The sequence below is a fragment of the Oncorhynchus clarkii genome, chromosome 16, assembly GCF_045791955.1.
Source record: "Oncorhynchus clarkii lewisi isolate Uvic-CL-2024 chromosome 16, UVic_Ocla_1.0, whole genome shotgun sequence".
Lineage (NCBI taxonomy): Eukaryota > Metazoa > Chordata > Actinopteri > Salmoniformes > Salmonidae > Oncorhynchus > Oncorhynchus clarkii.
Genome location: NC_092162.1, coordinates 63,247,759 through 63,270,258, shown reverse-complemented (window position 1 = coordinate 63,270,258; position 22,500 = coordinate 63,247,759). Strand labels below are relative to the sequence as shown.

Genomic DNA, 22,500 nt, shown 5'->3' with positions numbered 1-22,500 from the left:
TTGTTCTCTGCATACATTTTGTTTGATATTAAAGGCACAAATACAACTCACTAGAGGATTACACCATATAACACTATTATTCTAGTAAAGGTGATTAAAGCGACAATCCTTAACTGAAACATTAGTGTCCTCCCCACCACATTTGTGGTAAAAAGCTGAGGGATAGGGCTGGAGAAATGCAACCATTCTCAAATCCGTAGACTACGCTAGGTTGCTAGGAATGACCATCGATGAAATCAAAATTATAGTTTAACCATGTGTTTACATTGACTTTGTTTACAAACAGTGGAGTAAATGTGGAGTTTTCTTACATCTGAAACTGCATGTTATATTGACATTTTCACATGTCGAATTGCAAAAACAGTCACATATAAAAATCTAATTTGCAGTTTCATTAAACTAAAACGTGAAAACCTCACTCCCGTGTGAAATTGCAAGTTCACATGTGAAAAACAATCACAACTTGCAATTCCAAATGTTAAAGGGAGATTTTCACAGGTTGAGTTGTTTTACATGAAATGTTGTTTTACGTGAAATGGTATATCCCATTCTCACATGTGAACATATTTAACACGTGAATATCGCAAATTTCACATTTGAAACTACAATTCATATTTGAGGTGAAAACATGTTATTTTCCTCACATATGAAAAGGTGGTGTTTACAATGGATCTCTACATTGAATACATGTGGAAATATAATTCGTGAAACTGCAATTTTTTTATGTTTTTTTTGTTCGGGCACAGATACAATTTGTAATTGTATATAACTGCCTGAATGTTGCTGGACCCCAGGAAGAGTAGCTGCTGCCTTGGCAGGAAGTAATGGGGATCCTTAATAAATTCAAATACCATATACACACACACACACACACACAAATAGAAAAGTGTGGGTAGCCATTGGCTAATGGAAGGCTTAGCAGGATGGGAAAATTGAATTTTGAATGCACCCCTGGAAATGGGTCCATGCAGAAATAGAAAGTAAAGTGTGTGTATAACTGAATGAATCCTTGAGAATGGGACTGTGGAAATGAATGCAGGTTTCTAACTGTGCTTCCCTCTCTACAGTAATAGGCAGGCAGGCAGACTATCCCCTGTCTCTCTCCATCTCCCTGACTCGGATTATCACTGAAACCATCTTAATGGGACTGCCAGCCACACACACACAGGCACACAGACACATGCAGACACACACACACAGACGCACACACACGCGCACACACACACACACACACACACACACACACACACACACACACACACACACACACACACACACACACACACACACACACACACACACACACAGACCAGAGGGCTGCTGAACCTCTCCACTCTGAACATCAGGCACATTCCATCAAGCCTCAGTTTAAAGTTTTAATGTCATGTGACTTTCTTGCAAGCTCCAAACCCCAAAATGCAGTAGTCAGTATCAATACAATAAAAATAAATAATAAGGTAGAACAAAAACATGAGAAATAAAAATAGGAAATGAGAAGAACAAGAGAAAGTAAGAAGCTATATACAGGGTCAGTTCCAGTATCATATTTACAATGTGCAGGGATACTGGGGTGCTGTAGACAGATGCACTACATGACCAAAAGTATGTGGACACCTGCTCTTTGAACATCTCATTTGAAAATCATGGGCATTATTATGTCTCCCCATTAGTTTGTCTCCCCTTTGCTGCTATAACAGCCTCCACTTTTCTGGGAAGGCTTTCCACTAGATGTTGGAACATTGCCGCAAGAGGTCGGGCACTGATTAGGCCTGGCTTGTAGTCAGCGTTTCAATTCATGTCAAAGGTGTTCGATGATGTCAGGGTTCTGAGCAGACCAGTCAAGTTCTTCCACACCCATCTTGCCAAATAATTTCTGTGTGGACCTTGTTTTGTGCACGGGGGCATTGTCATGCTGAAACAGGGCCTTCACCAAACTGTTGCCACAAAGTTGGAAGCACAGAATCGTCTAGAATGTCATTGTATGCTGTAGCGTTAAGATTTCCCGACACTGGAACTAAGGGGCCCGAACCATGAAAAACAGCCCCAGACCATTAGTCCTCCTCCATCAAACTTTACAGTTGGCATTATGCATTGGGGCAGAAAGTGATCTCCTGGCATCTGCCACACTCAGATTTGTCCGTCGGACATGCAGATAGTGAAGCATGATTCATCACTCCAGAGAACGCGTTTCCATTGCTCTAGAGTCCAATTTATGTTATTTATTTAACTAGACAGGTCAGTTAAGAACAAATTCTTATTTAGAATTACAGCCTACCCCGGTCAAACCGGACGATGCTGGGTCAATTGTGTGCCGCCCTATGGGGCTCCCAATCACGGATGGTTGTGATACAGCCTGGAATCGAACCAGGGTCTGTAGTGACGCCTCTAGCACTGAGAAGCAGTGCCTTAGACCGCTGCGCCACTCGGGAGCCAATGACGGCGAACTTTGCAACACTCCAGCCGACTCCTGGCATTGCGCATGGTGATCTGAGGCTTGTGTGCGACTGCTCGGGCCATGGAAATCCATTTCATGAAGCGCCTGACGAACAGTTATTTTGCTGACGTTGCAGAGGCAGTTTGGAACTCGGTAGTGTGTTGCAACCAAGATCATAGGATATTTATGCGCTTCGCGTTGCAGCACTCGGCGGTCACGTTCTTTGAGCTTGTACGTCCTACCACTTTGACGAAATGACTTGTTGTTCTTCAGTAATAACCAATGTTTGTCTAGGGAGATTGCATGGATGTGTGCTCAATTTTATACACCTGTCAGCAAATGGTGTGGCTGAAATAGACGAATCCACTAGTTTGAATGGGGGGTCCACATACTTTTGTAGACATAGTGTATGTATAGGGATACGGTGACTAGGCATCAGGATATACGACAAACAGAGTAGCAGCAGTGTAAATGATCATTGTATGTGAGTGTGTGTGTGTGTGTGTGTGTGTGTGTGTGTGTGTGTGTGTGTGTGTGTGTGTGTGTGTGTGTGTGTGTGTGTGAGTGTGTGTGTGTGTGTGTGTGTGTGTGTGTGTGTGTGTGTGTGTGTGTGTGTGTGTGTATGTTAGGTGTGTGTGTCAGTATGTATGAGTGTGTATAATCATCAGAATACAAAGCGTTCTGGGATAGGTCTCTTGGGAGACATCATATTTGATCATGGTCATAAGGAACTGTTATGTTGTATTAGACTCACGTCTTTGTTGGTGACGTCAGCTTGGACCAGAGTTCCATTCAGGCATGGCTCTACATAGTGTACCTCGTCGTTGTACTAGACAAACACCACAGGGACAGAGAGAGGGGCGAAAAAAAGTCATTGGAGCAAAAACTGTTGTTATATATCTGTAAGACTGACCAACACACACATATAGATGCATGTATACACACATATAAATCTACACACAGAACCGTGGGTTAAGTGGAACCTTTAGAGTTCAAGCCCCCTGAAAAAATGGCACCTGTGTGTATATGTGTGTATGTGTGTACGTGTGTGTATGTGTACGTGTGTGTGTGTGTGTGTGTGAATGTGTGTACGTGTTTATGTGTGTGTGTGTGTGTGTGTGTGTGTATGTGTGTATGTCTGTATACGTGTCTGTGTGTACATGTGTGTTTGTGTGTATGTGTGAATGTGTGTGTGTCTGTATGCGTGTATGTGTGAATATGTGTGTGTCTGTATGTGTGTATGTGTGAATGTGTGTCTGTATGTGTGTGTGTGTGTGTGTGTGTGTGTGTGTGTGTGTGTGTGTGTGTGTGTGTGTGTGTATGTGTGAATGTGTGTATGTGTGTGTATGTATGTATGTGTATGTGTGTGTGTGTGTGTGTATGTCTGTATGTGTATGTGTGAATATGTGTGTGTCTGTATGTGTGTATGTGTGAATGTGTGTATGTGTGTGTGTGTGTGTGTGTGTGTGTGTGTGTGTGTGTGTGTGTGTGTGTGTGTGTGTGTGTGTGTGTGTGTGTGTGTGTGTGTGTGTGTGTGTGTATGTGTATGTGTGTATGTGTGTGAAGATGGCGCCGGAGAGGATGGGTGCCATTTCATGGGCTCTTATTAACCAACCGTGCTATTTATATATATCTTTTGACATTGTTTGTAACTTATTTTGTACATAATGTTGTTGCTACGTCTCTTATGACTGAACAGACCTTCTGGACATCAGAACAGCGACAACTCCCCTTGAACTGGATGAATAATTTATCTTTAATGAGTCGGACGAGAGGGTTTTACTCCAGACACCCAGGCCCTCATCCCCGTCATTCGCAAGAGAAAGAGACGGAAAAGATATTGCGGAAAGAGATCGGGGTGCCTTGTGAGGATCCGCCGACAAGTGGCTAATCTGCCCTTGCCATCTGTACTACTGGCCAACCCACAATCGCTGGAAAATAAATTGGACGAGCTAAAAGCACATACAGTATATCCTACCAACGGGACATTAAAAACTGTCACATCTTATGTTTCATTGAGTCGTGGCTGAACGATGATATAATCTGCATCGGCAGTATAGAACAGCAGCCTCTGGTAGGACAAAGGGTGACGGTCTATGTATATTTGTAAACAACAGCTGGTGCACGATATCTAAGGAAGTCTCAAGGTTTTGCTCGCCTGAGGTAGGGTATCTCATGTTAAGCTGTAGACCACACTATCTACGAAGAGAGTTTTCATCTGTATTTTTTGTAGCTGCCTACATACCACCACAGACTGAAGCTGGCACTAAGACCACACTAAATGAGCTGTATTCTGCCATAAGCAACCAGGAAAAAGCTCATCCAGAGGCGACGCTCCTAGTGGCCGGGGACTTTAATGCAGGGTAACTTAAATCCATTTTCACCTAATTTCTATCAGCATTTTAAATGTGCAACCAGAGGGAGACAACTCTAGACCACCTTTACTCCATACATAGAGACGCATACAAAGCTCTCCCTCACCCTCTATTTGGCAAATCTGACCATAATTATTTCGTCCTGATTCCAGCTTACAAGCAAAAATTAAATCAGGAAGCACCAGTGACTCGGCCAATAAAAAAATTGTCCGATGAAGCAGATGCTAAGCTACAGGACTGTTTTGCTACCACAGACTGGAATATGTTCCGGAATACTTCCGATGGCATTGAGGAGTACACCACATCAGTCACTGGCTTCATCAATAAGTGCATCGATGACGACGTCCCCACAGTGACTGTATGTACATACCCCAACCAGATGCCATGGATTACAGGCAACATCAGCACTGAGTTAAGGGGTAGAGCTGCCGCTTTCAAGGAGCGGGACTCTAACCCGGAAGCTTATAATAAATCCCGCTATGCCCTCCAACGAACCATCAAACAGGCGAGCGTCAATACATAACTAAAATCGAATCATACTACACCGGCTCCGACTCTCGTCGGATGTGGCAAGCCCGAGAGCTGAGAGCTGCCCAGTGACACGGGCCTACCAGACAAGCTAAATTACTTCTAATGTTGCTTCAAGGCAAGTAACACTGAAATATGCAGACGACTGTGTGATCACGCTCTCCGCAGCCGATGTGAGTAAGACCTTTAAACAGGTCAACATTCACAAGGCCGCAGGTCCAGACGGATTACCAGGACGTGTACTGCGAGCATACGCTGACCAACTGGAATGTGTCTTCACTGACATTTTCAACCTCTCCCTATCTGAGTCTGTAATACCAACATGTTTCAAGCTGGCCACGATAGTGCCTGTGCCCAAGAACACTAAGGTAACCTGCCTAAATGACTACCGACCCGTAGCACTCATGTCTGTAGTCATGGAGTGCTTTGAAAGGCTCACATCAACACCTTTATCCCAGAAACCCTAGACCCACTCAATTTGCATACCGCCCCAAGAGATCCACAGATGATGCAATCTCTATTGCACTCCACACTGCCCTTTCACACCTGGACAAAAGGAACACCTATGTGAGAATGCTATTAATTGACTACAGCTCAGCTTTCAACACCATAGTGCCCTCAAAGCTCATCACTAAGCTAAGGACCCTGGGACAAATCAACTCCCTCTGCAACTGGATCCTGCACTTCCTGACGGGCCGCCCCCCAGGTGGTAAGGGTGGGTAACAACACATCCAGCACATTGATCCTTAACACTGGGTTCCCTTAGGTGTGCATGCTCAGTCCCCTCCTTTACTCGCTGTTCAATTATGACTGTATGGCCAGGCACGACTCCAACACCATCATTAAGTTTGCCGATGACACAACAGTGGTAGGCCTGATCACCGACAAAGACGAGACATCATATAGAGAGGAGGTCAGAGACCTGGCCATGTGGTGCCAGGACAACAACCTCTCCCTCAATGTGATCAAGACAAAGGAGATGATTGTGGACTACAAGAAAAGGAGGACCAAGCACGCCCCCATTCTCATCGACGGGGCTGTGTCCACATCACCAACAATATAACATGGTCCAAGCACACCAAGACAGTCGTGAAGAGGGCATGACAAAACCTATTCCCCCTCAGGAGACTCATACGATTTGGTATGGGTCCTCAGATCCTCAAAATGTTCTACAGCTGCACCATCGAGAGCATCACTGCCTGGTATGGCAACTGCTAGGCCTCCGACCACAAGGCACTACAGAGGGTAGTGCGTACGGCCCAGTACATCACTGGTGCCAAGCTTCCTACCATCCAGGAACTCTATACCAGACGGTGTCAGAGGAAGGCCCTAAAAATGGTCAAATATTCCAGCCACCCTAATCATAGACTGTTCTCTCTGCTACCACACGGCAAGCGGTACGGGAGCGCAAAGTCTAGGTCCAAGAGGCTTCTAAACAGCTTCTACCCCCAAGCCATAAGACCACTGAACATCTAATCAAATGGCTACCCCCCCCACCCCTTTTACACTGCTGCTACTCTCTGTTATTAAATATTTATTTAGCTAGTCAAGTCAGTTAAGAACACATTCTTACTTTCAATGATGGCCTAGAAACAGTCGGTTAACTGCCTTGTTCAGGTGCAGAATGAAAGACTCTTACCTTTTCGACTCAGGGATTTGATCACTAGGCTACCTGCCGCCCCATGCATAAGTCTATGCATAAGTCACTTGTATAAGTGCATAAGTCACTTTAATAACTCTTCCCACATGTATATATCGCCTCAATTACCTCTACTACCGGTGCCCCTGCACATTGACTCCGTACCCCCTGTATATTGCCTCCACACATTGACTCTGTACTGGTACACCCTGTATATAGCCTCCTCACATTGACTCTGTACTGGTACACCCTGTATATAGCCTCCTCACATTGACTCTGTACTGGTACCCCCTGTATATAGCCTCCTCACTTTGACTCTGTACTGGTACCCCCTGTATATAGCCTCCTCACATTGACTCTGTACTGGTACACCCTGTATATAGCCTCATCACATTGACTCTGTAATGGTACCCCCTGTATATAGCCTCCTCTCATTGCTTGTTGTGGTGGAAATTACAAGATTTTGTTATAATACTTTTATTGCATCAAAAGGTTGTTTTATGCAACAGAATAGAAGGTTCTTATAACTCTCTATTGTGTCTGTGTGAACTGAAAGTGGGCCCCTGGGAGATAACATTGACAGGAGATGTATGATGTCTTTGTAGATACCACATTCCAGAGCATGAGTTAATGCTTCTGTTCTATACAGTACCAGGGAGACATGGCTCCAGTATGGAGTTGGGGGGATCGACACTGGTCTCTACATAATGAAAACTGTTTTAACAGCAGATACTGTCAGACACTATCTTTCATACAAATGTTAACCTTGTGACCCATTCCATTATTCTGTGTTATGTGTTATGTAGACTGAAGGAGGATGGACTTTGTTATAGCTGGTTGAGTTCTCAGTGATCACCTCCAGGGGGGATTACCAACCAGCTGGTTGAGTTCTCAGTGATCACCTCCAGGGGGGATTACCAACCAGCTGGTTGAGTTCTCAGTGATCACCTCCAGGGGTTATATAAAATGCTGTGGCTCAAACCAGCTGGTTGAGTTCTCAGTGATCACCTCCAGGGGGGATTACCAACCAGCTGGTTGAGTTCTCAGTGATCACCTCCAGGGGTTATATAAAATGCTGTGGCTCAAACCAGCTGGTTGAGTTCTCAGTGATCACCTCCAGGGGAGTTTACCGACCAGCTCGTTGAATTCTCAGTGATCACATCCAGGGGGGATTACCAACCAGCTAGTTGAGTTCTCAGTGATCACCTCCAGGGGTGATTACCGACCAACTCCATTACTGCAGTAAACCAGCTCATCGAGTTCTCAGTGATCACCTCCAGCTTAATTTCTGCAGTAAACCAGCTCTTTGAGTTCTCAGTGATCACCTCCAGCTTAATTTATGCAGTAAACCAGCTCTTTGAGTTCTCAGTGATCACCTCCAGCTTAATTTCTGCAGAAAACCATCAGTTCCGGGAGTCGGAAGTTGATTCCTATTTCTCTGCTAGGGAGAAAGAGTCTATGTTTATTTGCTGGTGTTCAGCCAGCAAGGCTAATATTCGGGAGTTGATGCTGTTGGAGGATTTTAAAAGCAACCTCCCTGATAGAATTGTAGTTCATTTAAATAAACAGAAAGTGGCGACATTGGCCCATGCAGCAGTGTTGTCAGATGAGTACGCTTTGACACAAGACTGTCTATGGTGCACTTCATTTTGAAGGCCGAACATTTACGTCGTCAGTGGCTCGTTCGGGTCGCTTTTCCTCCGATGACCCTAAGACTTCGCACAAGATCCGTGAATGTTTTTACTGTCACCAAAAGGGTCACGTGATTGCGGACTTCCCGGTTTTGAAAAATAAACTGAAACAGTCCCTGTCACCATCCCCAAAATTGAAGAGCGTGTGTTTGGTCATCCTTACCCGCACCTACAATCACATACCTCTTTCACTCCACGGGGAGTTGAGTGTAGCAGGGTGTTGTGTTCCCTCCTCCAAGAGGTGTGCGTAACAGAACATTACAAGATTCAACAACTGAGACATAAAATGAACAAGTTCCATAGACTTGTGACTAACAGAAATGTAATAATATGTCCCTGAACAAAGGGGGTTTAAAATCAAAAGAGACAGTCAATATCTGGTGTGGCCACCAGCTGCCCCATATTTGCCAGAGATGTTACCCCACTCTTCCACCAAGGCACCTGCAAGTTCCCAGAAATTTCTGGGGGGAATGGCCCTAGCCCTCACCCTCCGATCCAACAGGTCCCAGACGTGTTGTCAATCCCTCAATGGGATTGAGATCCGGGCTCTTCGCTGGCCATGGCAGAACACTGACATTCCTGTCTTGCAGGAAATCATGCACAGAACAAGCAGTATGGCTGGTGGCATTGTCATGCAGGAGGGTCATGTCAGGATGAGCCTGCATGAAGGGTACCACATGAGGGATGAGGATGTCTTCCCTGTAACGCACAGCGTTGAGATTGCCTGCAATGACAACAAGCTCAGTCCGATGATGCTGTGACACACCGCCACAGACCATGACAGACCCTCTACCTCCAAATCGATCCCGCTCCAGAGTACAGGCCTCGGTGTAACGCTCATTCCTTTGATGATAAACGAGAATCCAACCATCACCCCTGGTGAGACAAAAATGCGATTTGTCAGTGAAGAGCACTTTTTGCCAGTCCTGTCTGATCCAGCGACAGTGGGTTAGTGCCCATAGGCAACGTTGTTGCCGGTGATGTCTGGTGAGGACCTGCCTCTCAGCCTATTGCGGACAGTCTGAGCACCGATGGAGGGATTGTGCATTCCTGGTGTAACTCGGGCAGTTGTTGTTGCCATCCTGTACCTGTCCCGCAGGTGTGATGTTCGGATGTACCGATCCTGTGCAGGTGTTGTTACACGTGGTCTGCCACTGCGAGGACGATCAGCTGTCCGTCCCGTCTCCCTGTAGCGCTGTCTTATGCATCTCACAGTACAGACAATTTATTCCCGTGGCCTCATCTGCAGTCCTCATGCCTCCTTGCAGCATGCCTAAGGCACGCTCACGCAGATGAGCAGGGATGCTGGGCATCTTTCTTTTGGTGTTTTCCAGAGTCAGTAGTACGGCCTCTTTAGTGTCCGAAGTTTTCATAACTGTGACCTTAATTGCCTACCGTCTGTAAGCTGTTAGTGTCTTAATGACCGTTCCACATGTTCATTAATTGTTAATGGTTCATTGAACAGCATGGGAAACAGTGTTGGATTTACTTAGATTTTTACGAATTATCTTTGAAAGACAGGGTCCTGAAAAAGGGACATTTCTTTTTTTGCTGAGTTTATGTCCTATCCCTTTATCCCTGATAATAATAATTCACTTTGTTTAATACACCGCTCCTAGCTCTGTGCAACGCAATATTTCTGATTCCCCAGTAAAACACCACACGCACGCACACAAATGCACACACACACACACACACACACACACACTGCCTGCCGCTCTCTGATAATACTCATCATTTAATGCATGACTACAAATTAGACTTCAAAGTCAACAAGAGAAGGATGTGTCTTTCTCTCCAGCCCCATATTTCATTCTGATCTGTGTGTGTGTGTGTGAATGTGTGTGTATGTGTGCTTGTGCGCAAGTGTGTGTGTGTGCACATGCAACATTTTATCCCTGTGCTCATAAAATGTATTATTGTCTCAAATATGACAATGTCTACCTTCATCATCACACAAACACCATCAAACTGTCTGTGATGAATATTACGGAGTTAAACATGATGTTTCTACTTGACTGTCCCACAACCTCAGCTGACAGGGGGACATTTCAGTCAGCTAATATGATTATGACATCAAATGAAATCACAAAACTAACAAAGACTTTGCTGTTGGTATGAATCAGACACAAGTCTGGCAAAGTCTGATGTAGAATATCATCAGACTTAGCAATGAAAACATGCACGCACGTAAATATTAATGCACGTGCACACGCATCCACGCATGCACACGCATCCACGCATGCACACGCATCCACGCATGCACACACACATATAACTGATGAAAAATCATGCAACTAAGATATGATAACAATGATTTCAGAGCCGGGGGCAGGTTCCAATCACAACGTCCTATTTTGCAATTCAAATCCGAGAGCATGACAGGGGAAAGAGCTGCTTCATTCCAGTATTTCCTCTGATCTCAGGAGAATGGTGTGTGTGTGTGCGTGTGTGTGTGTGTGTGTGTGCGTGCGTGCGTGCGTGCATGTGTGTGTGCGTGCGTGCGTGTGTGTGTGTGTGTCTGTCTCTCTGAGACTCTTCTGATGTCTCTGTGTGTGTGTGTGTGTGTGTGTGTGTGTGTGTGTGTGTGTGTGTGTGTGTGTGTGTGTGTGTGTGTGCGTGCGTGTGTGCACTCGTGTGTGTGTATTAATGTTTGTGAGTATGAATCTACACACACACACACACACACGACTCACAGCAATGACATTGAAGAAGTCGTCGTCCCCCAGTGTGTCCAGTATGGAAGAGACGGTCTGTCTGGCAATGGTCAGCCTCAGGCCCTTCATACTGCCACTCACATCCACCAAGATCACTACATCCTTAGGAGATGTGGCTGCCTGGATGTACCTACGCATGCACACACACACACGCACACACACACACACACACACACACACACAGACACACACACACACACACACACACACACACACACACACACACACACACACACACACACACACACACACAGACATCAGAAGAGTCTCAGAGTGACAGACACACACACACACACACACACTCTCAGTGGGAACAGAACATGTGTACTTGTCCAATGGCAGTGGTGGGAGGAAGCTGCACTCACCATTTGCGGTTGCGACAGTCGAAAGCAATGACACCATGTTCATCTGGTCTCCATTTGATCCCTGTTTCCACGGTGACCATGGAGAGGTGGGGAGGAGCCATCATCAGTTACTTTCAGATACACTGAATGCATACACATTCTAACATACATATAGTAACATACATATAGTAACATACACATTCTAACATACATACAGTAACATACAGATTCTAACATACATACAGTAACATACATATAGTAACATACATATAGTAACATACATATAGTAACATACATATAGTAACATACATATAGTAACATACACATTCTAACATACATATAGTAACATACATATAGTAACATACACATTCTAACATACATATAGTAACATACATATAGAAACATACATATAGTAACATACATATAGTAACATACATATAGTAACATACACATTCTAACATACATATAGTAACATACATATAGAAACATACATATAGTAACATACATATAGTAACATACACATTCTAACATACATATAGTAACATACATATAGAAACATACATATAGTAACATACATATAGTAACATACATATAGTAACATACACAGTCTAACATACATATAGTAACATACACAGTCTAACATACATATAGTAACATGCATATAGTAACATACACAGTCTAACATACATATAGTAACATACACATTCTAACATACATATAGTAACATACATATAGTAACATACATATAGTAACATACATATAGTAACATACATATAGTAACATACACATTCTAACATACATATAGTAACATACACAGTCTAACATACATATAGTAACATACACATTCTAACATACATGTAGTAAAATACATATAGTAACATACATATAGTAACATACACAGTCTAACATACATGTAGTAACATACACATTCTAACATACATATATTAACATACATATAGTAACATACACAGTCTAACATACATATAGTAACATACGTATAGTAACATACATATAGTAACATACACAGTCTAACATACATATAGTAACATACATATAGTAACATACATTTGGTAAAATACACATAGTAACATACATATAGTAACATACACATTCTAACATACATATAGTAACATACATGTAGTAACATACACCGTCTAACATACATATAGTAACATACACAGTCTAACATACATGTAGTAACATACATATAGTAACATACATATAGTAACATACACAGTCTAACATACATATAGTAACATACACAGTCTAACATACATGTAGTAACATACATATAGTAACATACATATAGTAACATACATATAGTAACATACACAGTCTAACATACATATAGTAACATACACAGTCTAACATACATGTAGTAACATACATATAGTAACATACATATAGTAACATACATATAGTAACATACACAGTCTAACATACATGTAGTAACATACATATAGTAACATACATATAGTAACATACATATAGTAAAATACATATAGTAACATACACATACAGTGGGGCAAAAAAGTATTTAGTCAGCCACCAATTGTGCAAGTTCTCCCACCTAAAAAGATGAGAGAGGCCTGTAATTTTCATCATTGGTACACTTCAACTATGACAGACAAAATTAGAAAAAAAATCCAGAAAATCACATTGTAGGATTTTTAATGAATTTATTTACAAATTATGGTGGAAAATAAGTATTTGGTCACCTACAAACAAGCAAGATTTCTGGCTCTCACAGACCTGTAACTTCTTATTTAAGAGGCTCCTCTGTCCTCCACTCGTTACCTGTATTAATGGCATCTGTTTGAACTTGTTATCAGTATAAAAGACACCTATCCACAACCTCAAACAGTCACACTCCAAACTCCACTATGGCCAAGACCAAAGAGCTGTCAAAGGACACCAGAAACAAAATTGTAGACCTGCACCAGGCTGGGAAGACTGAATCTGCAATAGGTAAGCAGCTTGGTTTGAAGAAATCAACTGTGGGAGCAATTATTAGGAAATGGAAGACATACAAGACCACTCGATCTGGGGATCCACGCAAGATCTCACCCCGTGGGGTCAAAATGATCACAAGAACGGTGAGCAAAAATCCCAGAACCACACGGGGGGACCTAGTGAATGACCTGCAGAGAGCTGGGACCAAAGTAACAAAGCCAACCATCAGTAACACACTACGCCGCCAGGGACTCAAATCCTGCAGTGCCAGACGTGTCCCCCTGCTTAAGCCAGTACATGTCCAGGCCCGTCTGAAGTTTGCTAGAGAGCATTTTGATGATCCAGAAGAAGATTGGGAGAATGTCATATGGTCAGATGAAACCAAAATAGAACTTTTTGGTAAAAACTCTACTCGTCGTGTTTGGAGGACAAAGAATGCTGAGTTGCATCCAAAGAACACCATACCTACTGTGAAGCATGGGGGTGGAAACATCATGCTTTGAGGCTGTTTTTCTGCAAAGGGACCAGGACGACTGATCCGTGTAAAGGAAAGAATGAATGGGGCCATGTATCGTGAGATTTTGAGTGAAAACCTCCTTCCATCAGCAAGGGCATTGAAGATGAAACATGGCTGGGTCTTTCAGCATGACAATGATCCCAAACACACCGCCTGGGCAACATAGGAGTGGCTTCGTAAGAAGCATTTCAAGGTCCTGGAGTGGCCTAGCCAGTCTCCAGATCTCAACCCCATAGAAAATCTTTGGAGGGAGTTGAAAGTCTGTGTTGCCCAGCAACAGCCCCAAAACATCACTGCTCTAGAGGAGATCTGCATGGAGGAATGGGCCAAAATACCAGCAACAGTGTGTGAAAACCTTGTGAAGACTTAAAGAAAACACTTAACCTCTGTCATTGCCAACAAAGGGTATTTAACAAAGTATTGAGATAAACTTTTGTTATTGACCAAATACTTATTTTCCACCATAATTTGCAAATAAATTCATTAAAAATCCTACAATGTGATTTTCTGGATTTTTTTTTCTCATTTTGTCTGTCAAATGTTGTACCTATGATGAAAATTACAGGCCTCTCTCATCTTTTTAAGTGGGAGAACTTGCACAATTGGTGGCTGACTAAATACTTTTTTGCCCCACTGTACATATAGTAACATACATATAGTAAAATACACATTCTAACATATATATAGTAACATACATATAGTAACATACACAGTCTAACATACATATAGTAACATACATATAGTAACATACACAGTCTAACATACATATAGTAACATACATATAGTAACATACACAGTCTAACATGCATATAGTAACATACACAGTCTAACATACATATAGTAACATACACAGTCTAACATACATATAGTAACATACATATAGTAACATACATATAGTAACATACACAGTCTAACATACATATAGTAACATACACATTCTAACATACATATAGTAACATACATATAGTGACGTACAGTTAGTTACTAATCAGATACACTGACATCAATACATCTGTAGAGGAAGTGAGCCCTTTCTGTTGTAACATACACATAGTTTGCGTGATATGCTTCTACAATGGAGTTGAAGATACACAGAGATGGGATTTAAATATAATTCAAAGCTGAATTTGCTTGAAATGAATCACGTTGAAACCAAGAGCACCCTGCCAACCTCATGTACCTTAATCACCTTTTTTATCTCCTCTCCTCTCCTCTCCTCTCCTCTCCTCTCCTCTCCTCTCCTCTCCTCTCCTCTCCTCTCCTCTCCTCTCCGCTCTTCTTCTCCTCTCCGCTCTTCTCCGCCTCTCCTCTCTTTATCACCACTCCCCTTCTTCCCCTCTCATCTCTTCTTCTCCTCTCTGCTTTTCTTCTCCTCTCCTCTCTTCTTCTCCTCTCTTTATCACCACTCCCCCTTCTTCTCCTCTCCGCTCTTCTTCTCCTCTCTTCTTCGCTCTTCTTCTCCTCTCCTCTCTTTTTCACCATTCCCCCTTCTTCTCCTCTCTTCTCTTCTTCTCCTCTCATCTCTTCTTCTCCTCTCTTTATCACCACTTCCCCTTCTTCTCCTCTCATCTCTTCTTCTCCTCTCTTTATCACCACTCCCCCTTCTTCTCCTCTCATCTCTTCTTCTCCTCTCTTTATCACCACTCCCCCTTCTTCTCCTCTCATCTCTTCTTCTCCTCTCTTTATCACCACTCCCCTTTTTCTCCTCTCCTCTCCTCTCCTCTCCTCTCCTCTCCTCTCCTCTCCTCTCCTCTCCTCTCCTCTCATCTCATCTCATCTTCTCCTCTCTTTATCACCACTCCCCTTTTTCTCCTCTCCTCTCCTCTCATCTCTTCTTCTCCTCTCTTTATCACCACTCTCCTTTTTCTCCTCTCCTCTCCTCTCCTCTCCTCTCCTCTCCTCTCCTCTCCTCTCCTCTCCTCTCCTCTCCTCTCTTCTTCTCCTCTCATCTCTTCTTCTCCTCCCATCTCTTCTTCTCCTCTCTTTATCACCACTCCCCCTTCTCCTCTCCTCTCTGTTTCTCCTTTCTTACTCTCCCCTCCCCTCTGCTTCATTATCTCTTCTTCTCCTCTACCTTTTCTTCTTTCCTCTTATGTCTTCACTTTTCCTCCTCCACACCTTCTCTCCTCCTTTCCTCCTCTCCCCTCCTCTCTCCCCTCCTCTTATCCTCTCTCCTCTCCTCCTCCTCCAGTCTCCATCTGTCACTCCGTTTGACTAAACGTTCCCTGTTTGTCCCTCACTCTGCCTGAGGGAGACAGCTCTGGCCAAGCTAATTACAAACACACACATGGACACACACACACACACACACACACACACACACACACACACACACACACACACACACACACACACACACACACACACACACACACACACACACACACACACACACACACACACACACAAGTATACATTGCTTGTTTGTGTGCATACTGCATATGTGTGGACATACTTGGGTACATGGGTTCTTGGGTGCTTGTGTACATGTTTGTGTGTGTGTGTTTGTGTGTGCACGTACACACACAAAAACACACGCTTGCATGCACACACACACACACGCTCTCTCTCTCTCTCTCTCTCTCTCTCTCTCTCTCTCTCTCTCTCTCTCTCACACACTCTCTCTCACTCTCACTCACCTGGGTACTGCCTGAAGAAGCCCTTGGCACTGCCAAAGTACTGCCATATGAGGGATGGGTCCCTCTCAAAGTTATCCACAAACACTTTATTCAAGGCTTCAGACCAGTAAACTCCATTTACTATAGCTGAGTCTGAGAGAGAGGAGGAGAGGAGAGGAGAGAAGAGAGTAATGGAGTTAGTAACTCCTATGACTTCATGAACAGGATTCTGAATGATTGAATGAGCCCATTCAGCATATCGTTTCTAAAACTGCATCAAATAATTTTTGTAGCAGAATGTGTACTGTTTTGAATTTGACCATAATTCCTAAAAGCTGAAATCTAAAGTCAAATATGAGACAATAGACAGACAATTCAGAAAGACATGATAGATAATATGGGATAAGAGAACACAACATGATAGAGAAAAAGGATAGAAAAGACGAGATAGAGCAGGGCAGGAGAGAAATAGAAGCAGAGATAGATAGAAGCAGAGAGAGAGATAGGGGCAGAGAGAGAGATAGAGGGAGAGGCAGAGAGAGATAGAAGCAGAGAGAAAGAGAGTTAGGGGCCGAGAGAGAGATAGAGGCAGAGAGAAAGATGGAGGCAGAGAGAGAGAAACAGAGAAAGATAGGTGCAGAGAGAGAGATAAAGGCATAAAGAGAGAGTGAGAGAGAGAGAGAGAGAGAGAGAGAGAGAGAGAGAGGCAAATAGAGAGAGAGTCAAATAGAGAGAGAGATAGAGGCAGAGATAGATAGAGATAGAGGCAGAGATAGATAGAAGCAGAGAGAGAGATAAAGGCATAGAGAGAGAGTCAAATAGAGAGAGAGATAGAGGCAGAGATAGATAGAGATAGAGGCAGAGATAGATAGAAGCAGAGAGAGAGATAAAGGCATAGAGAGAGAGTGAGAGAGAGAGAGAGAGAGAGAGATAGGCAAATAGAGAGCGAGTCAAATAGAGAGAGAGAGATAGAGGCAGAGATAGATAGAGATAGAGGCAGAGATAGATAGAAGCAGAGAGAGAGATAAAGGCATAGAGAGAGAGTGAGAGAGAGAGAGAGAGAGAGAGAGAGAGAGAGAGAGAGAGAGAGAGAGAGAGGCAAATAGAGAGAGAGTCAAATAGAGAGAGAGATAGAGGCAGAGATAGATAGAGATAGAGGCAGAGATAGATAGAAGCAGAGAGAGAGATAGACATGTACTGTATATAACTATTATGAAAGTTTTATTGTCAACTTGTTTTGTATTTAAACGCCACTTTAAACGTATACATGACACAACAACAACATTTCCCCATGGGGACAATAAAGTCAGTATAGTAAAGAGATGGAGAGAGAGAGACGGTGAGAGAGAGAGAGATTACAAACCAAAACAAAGGCAAAGTCTTCTCATGCTGTGTTGATTTCAAAAAAGCCTTCAACTCAGTTTGGCATGAGGGTTTGCTGTACAAACTGATGGAAAGTGGTGTTGGGGGTAAAACATACGACATTATAAAATCCATGTACACAAACAACAAGTGTGCGGTTAAAATTGGCAAAAAAATAAACACACATTTCTTCACACAGGGCCGTGGGGTGAGACAGGGATGCAGCTTAAGCCCCACCCTCTTCAACATATATATCATCGAATTGGCGCGGGAAAAGTCTGCAGCACCCGGCCTCACCCTACTAGAACCCGAAGTCAAATGTCTGCTGTTTGCTGTTGATCTGGTGCTTCTGTCACCAACCAAGGAGGGTCTACAGCAGCACCTAGATCTTATGCACAGATTCTGTCAGACCTGAACCCTCACAGTAAATCTCAGTAAGACCAAAATAATGGTGTTCCAAAAAAGGTCCAGTCACCAGGACCACAAATACAAATTCCATCTAGACACTGTTGCCCTAGAGCACACAAAAAAAGTATACATACCTTGGCCTAAACATCAGCGCCACAGGTAACTTCCCCAAAGCTGTGAACAATCTGAGAGACAAGGCAAGAAGGGCATTCTATGCCATCAAAAGGAACATAAATTTCAACATACCAATTAGGATTTGGCTAAAAATACTGGAATCAGTCATAGAGCCATTGCCCTTTATGGTTGTGAGGTCTGGGGTCCGCTCACCAACCAAGACTTCACAAAATGGGACAAACACCAAATTGAGACTCTGCACGCAGAATTCTGCAAAAATATCCTCCGTGTACAACGTAGAACACCAAATAATGCATGCAGAGCAGAATTAGGCCGATACCCACTAATTATCAAAATCCAGAAAAGAGCCGTTAAATTCTATAACCACCTAAAAGGAAGCGATTCCCAAACCTTCCACAACAAAGCCATCACCTACAGAGAGATGAACCTGGAGAAGAGTCCTCTAAGCAAGCTGGTCCTGGGGCTCTGTTCACAAACACAAACACACCCTACAGAGCCCCAGGACAGCAGCACAATTAGACCCAACCAAATCATGAGAAAACAAAAAGATAATTACTTGACACATTGGAAAGAATTAACAAAAAAACAGTGCAAACTAGAATGCTATTTGGCCCTACACAGAGAGTACACAGCGGCAGAACACCTGACCACTGTGACTGACCCAAAATTAAGGAAAGCTTTGACTATGTACAGACTCAGTGAGCATAGCCTTGCTATTGAGAAAGGCCACCGTAGGCAGACATGGCTCTCAAGAGAAGACAGGCTATGTGCTCAATGCCCACAAAATGAGGTGGAAACTGAGCTGCACTTCCTAACCTCCTGCCCAATGTATGACCATATTAGAGAGACATATTTCCCTCAGATTACACAGATCCACAAAGAATTTGAAAACAAACCCGATTTTGATAAACTCCCATATCTACTGGGTGAAATATCAGTGTGCCATCACAGCAGCAAGATTTGTGACCTGTTGCCACGAGAAAAAGGCAACCAGTGAAGAACACACACCATTGTAAATACAACCCATATTTATGCTTATTTATTTTATCTTGTGTCCTTTACCATTTGTACATTGTTAAAACACTGTATATATATATAATATGACATTTGTAATGTCTTTATTGTTTTGAAACTTCTATATGTGTAATGTTTACTGTTAATTTTTATTGTTTATTTCACTTTATATATTATCTACCTCACTTGCTTTGGCAATGTTAACACATGTTTCCCATGCCAATAAAGCCCTTGAATTGAATTGAATTGAGTGAGAGAGAGAGAGGGACAGATATAGAGGCAGAGAGAGAGAGAGAGAGAGAGGGACAGATATAGAGGCAGAGAGAGAGAGAGAGGCAGAGAGAGAGAGAAATAGAGGCATAGAGAGAGAGTGAGAGAGAGAGAGAGAGAGACATCAAACAGTGAAGAACAAACACCATTGTAAATACAACCCATATCTATGCTTATTTATTTGCCCTTTTGAACTTTAACCATTTGTACATCTTTACAACACTGTATATAGACATAAAATTACATTTGTAATGTCTTTATTATTTTGGAACTTCTGTGAGTGGAATGTTTACTGTTAATTTTGGTTTATTTCACTTTTGTATATTATGTTAACATATGTTTCCCATGCAAATAAAGCCCCTTGAATTGAATTGAATTGAGAGGCAGAAAGAGATAGAGAGAGAGTCAGAGAGAGAGAGAGAGAGAGAGAGAGAGAGACAGAGAGAGAGAGAGAGAGACAGAGAGAGAGAGAGACAGAGAGAGAGAGAGAGAGAGAGAGAGAGAGAGAGAGAGAGAGAGAGACAGGGAGAGAGAGAGAGAGACAGAGAGATAGAGAGAGAGTCAGAGAGAGAGAGAGAGAGAGAGAGAGAGAGAGAGAGAGACAGATAAATAGAGAGAGAGAGAGAGAGAAATAGAGAGAGGCAGATAAATTGAGAGAGAGAGAGAGAGAAATAGAGAGAGAGAGAGAGAGAGAGAGAGAGAGACAGGGAGAGAGAGAGAGAGAGAGAGAGATAGAGAGAGTCAGAGAGAGAGAGAGAGAGAGAGAGAGAGAGAGAGAGAGACAGATAAATATATATAGAGAGAGAGAGAAATAGAGAGAGAGACAGATTATTTTATTTCACTTTTGTTTATTATCTACTTGCTTTATCAATGTTAACATATGTTTCCCAAATTGGAATTGAATTGATAGAGATAGAGGCAGAGATAGATAGAGATAGAGGCAGACTGATACATAGACAGGGACAGTGTTTGTGGGTATCAGTGTGAGTGTGTGTGAGGTGTGTGAGGTGTGTGAGGTGTGTGAGGTATGTGTGTGTGTGTGTGTGTGTGTGTGTGTGTGTGTGTGTGTGTGTGTGTGTGTGTGTGTGTGTGTGTGTGTGTGTGTGTGTGTGTGTGTGCGTGCGTGTACCCCTCTCTCCTTGCTGATACTGAAATGTGATGAAGCACATCCACCTTAGATTACTAAAACCTCTTTTCAATTTGCAGGCTGAGGGAGTCTTGGAGGTGATTTGCCAGTGGAGCCCTATCGGCTAGACAGACAGCATTATCACCTCTACCTAGTATCAGACCTGGGAGGGAGGGAGGGAGACAGGGAGGGAGAGAGAGAGAAATATATATATATAGAGAGAGAGAGAGAGGTGGGGGGCACACCTAAGTGATAATTCCCAAGATATTATGATTTTTCCATGACACAGACTGATCAGGTGAATCCACTTCAATCAGTGTGGATGAAGGTGAAGAGACAGGTTAAAGAAGGAGTTTTAAGCCTTGGGACAATTGAGACATGGATGGTGTATGTGTGCCATTCAGAGCACGCCTTTGAACGTGGTATGGTAGTAGGTGCCTTCCAGCGTAAAATACATACTACCATATATATATATATCCCTCTAACGACACCCCTTGAGACAACTAAAACACACCGTTGTACCAGACATCCAGAAAGCCTGGATGTCGCCCGAGAGGAGTTTCCACAGCATCCCAGTCACTTCTGGTGTACATTAACATCTATTAGAATCTAATCATATCCACATGAGAGGAAGAGGGGAATGTACCCCTTCCTCCCTCTAAACTTCCATTTCCATTTAAATTCATCTCCACTAATACACTCTAATCAGAGGAGCTAGAACGAAATGGATTAGATTAGACAGAGCGAGAGAGAGAGAGAGAGAGAGAGAGAGAGAGGGAGAGAGAGAGAGAGAGAGAGAGAGAGAGAGAGAGAGAGAGATTGACACAAACGCAGAACAACGACAAATTCATGAGAAGTTGAATGGATTAGAAAAAGCTATAAAGGACAATGAAAATCCTTTGGTCTCCCCAATAACTGAGCAGAAGCTCTATAAGAAACTTCAGGCTCTGAAATGTAAAAAAGCCTGCGGACCTGATGGCATCCTAAATGAGATGCTCCAACTTACTAGTGCAACATTTCAATTGGCTATATTAAAACTGTTAAATTTGATTATTTCCCTGACATCTGGAATCAAGGACTCATAACCCCAATCTTTAAGAACAGAGACAAATTTGACCCTAACAATTACAGAGGCATTTGTGTGAACAGTAACCTGGAGAAGGTTTTCTGTAGTATTATAAATGTAAGAGTTCTAAACTTCCTTAATAAGCACAATGTCTTGAGTAAAAGCCAAATTGGATATATACCAACACATCACACAACTGATCATACTTACACCCTACACACCCTGATAGATAAACCTGTCCACCAAAATAATACCAAAATATACGCTTGCTTTATTGACTTCCAAAAAGATTATATTTTGCAT

General features: G+C 42.8%; 1 protein-coding gene across 1 annotated transcript in view; it reads right to left on the bottom strand.

Annotated features, from left to right (window-relative positions):
• LOC139368897 (calcium channel, voltage-dependent, alpha 2/delta subunit 3a) overlaps window positions 1-22,500 on the bottom strand; it is a 249,861-nt gene that overhangs the window by 143,521 nt on the left and 83,840 nt on the right. Inside the window, exons 4-7 of the mRNA XM_071108374.1 lie at window positions 16,838-16,969; window positions 11,750-11,810; window positions 11,364-11,514; window positions 3,189-3,263 (exon numbers count right to left, since the gene is read on the bottom strand). Of these exons, the coding sequence (XP_070964475.1) occupies window positions 3,189-3,263; window positions 11,364-11,514; window positions 11,750-11,810; window positions 16,838-16,969 (419 nt within the window). The remainder of the gene's footprint in view (window positions 1-3,188; window positions 3,264-11,363; window positions 11,515-11,749; window positions 11,811-16,837; window positions 16,970-22,500) is intronic.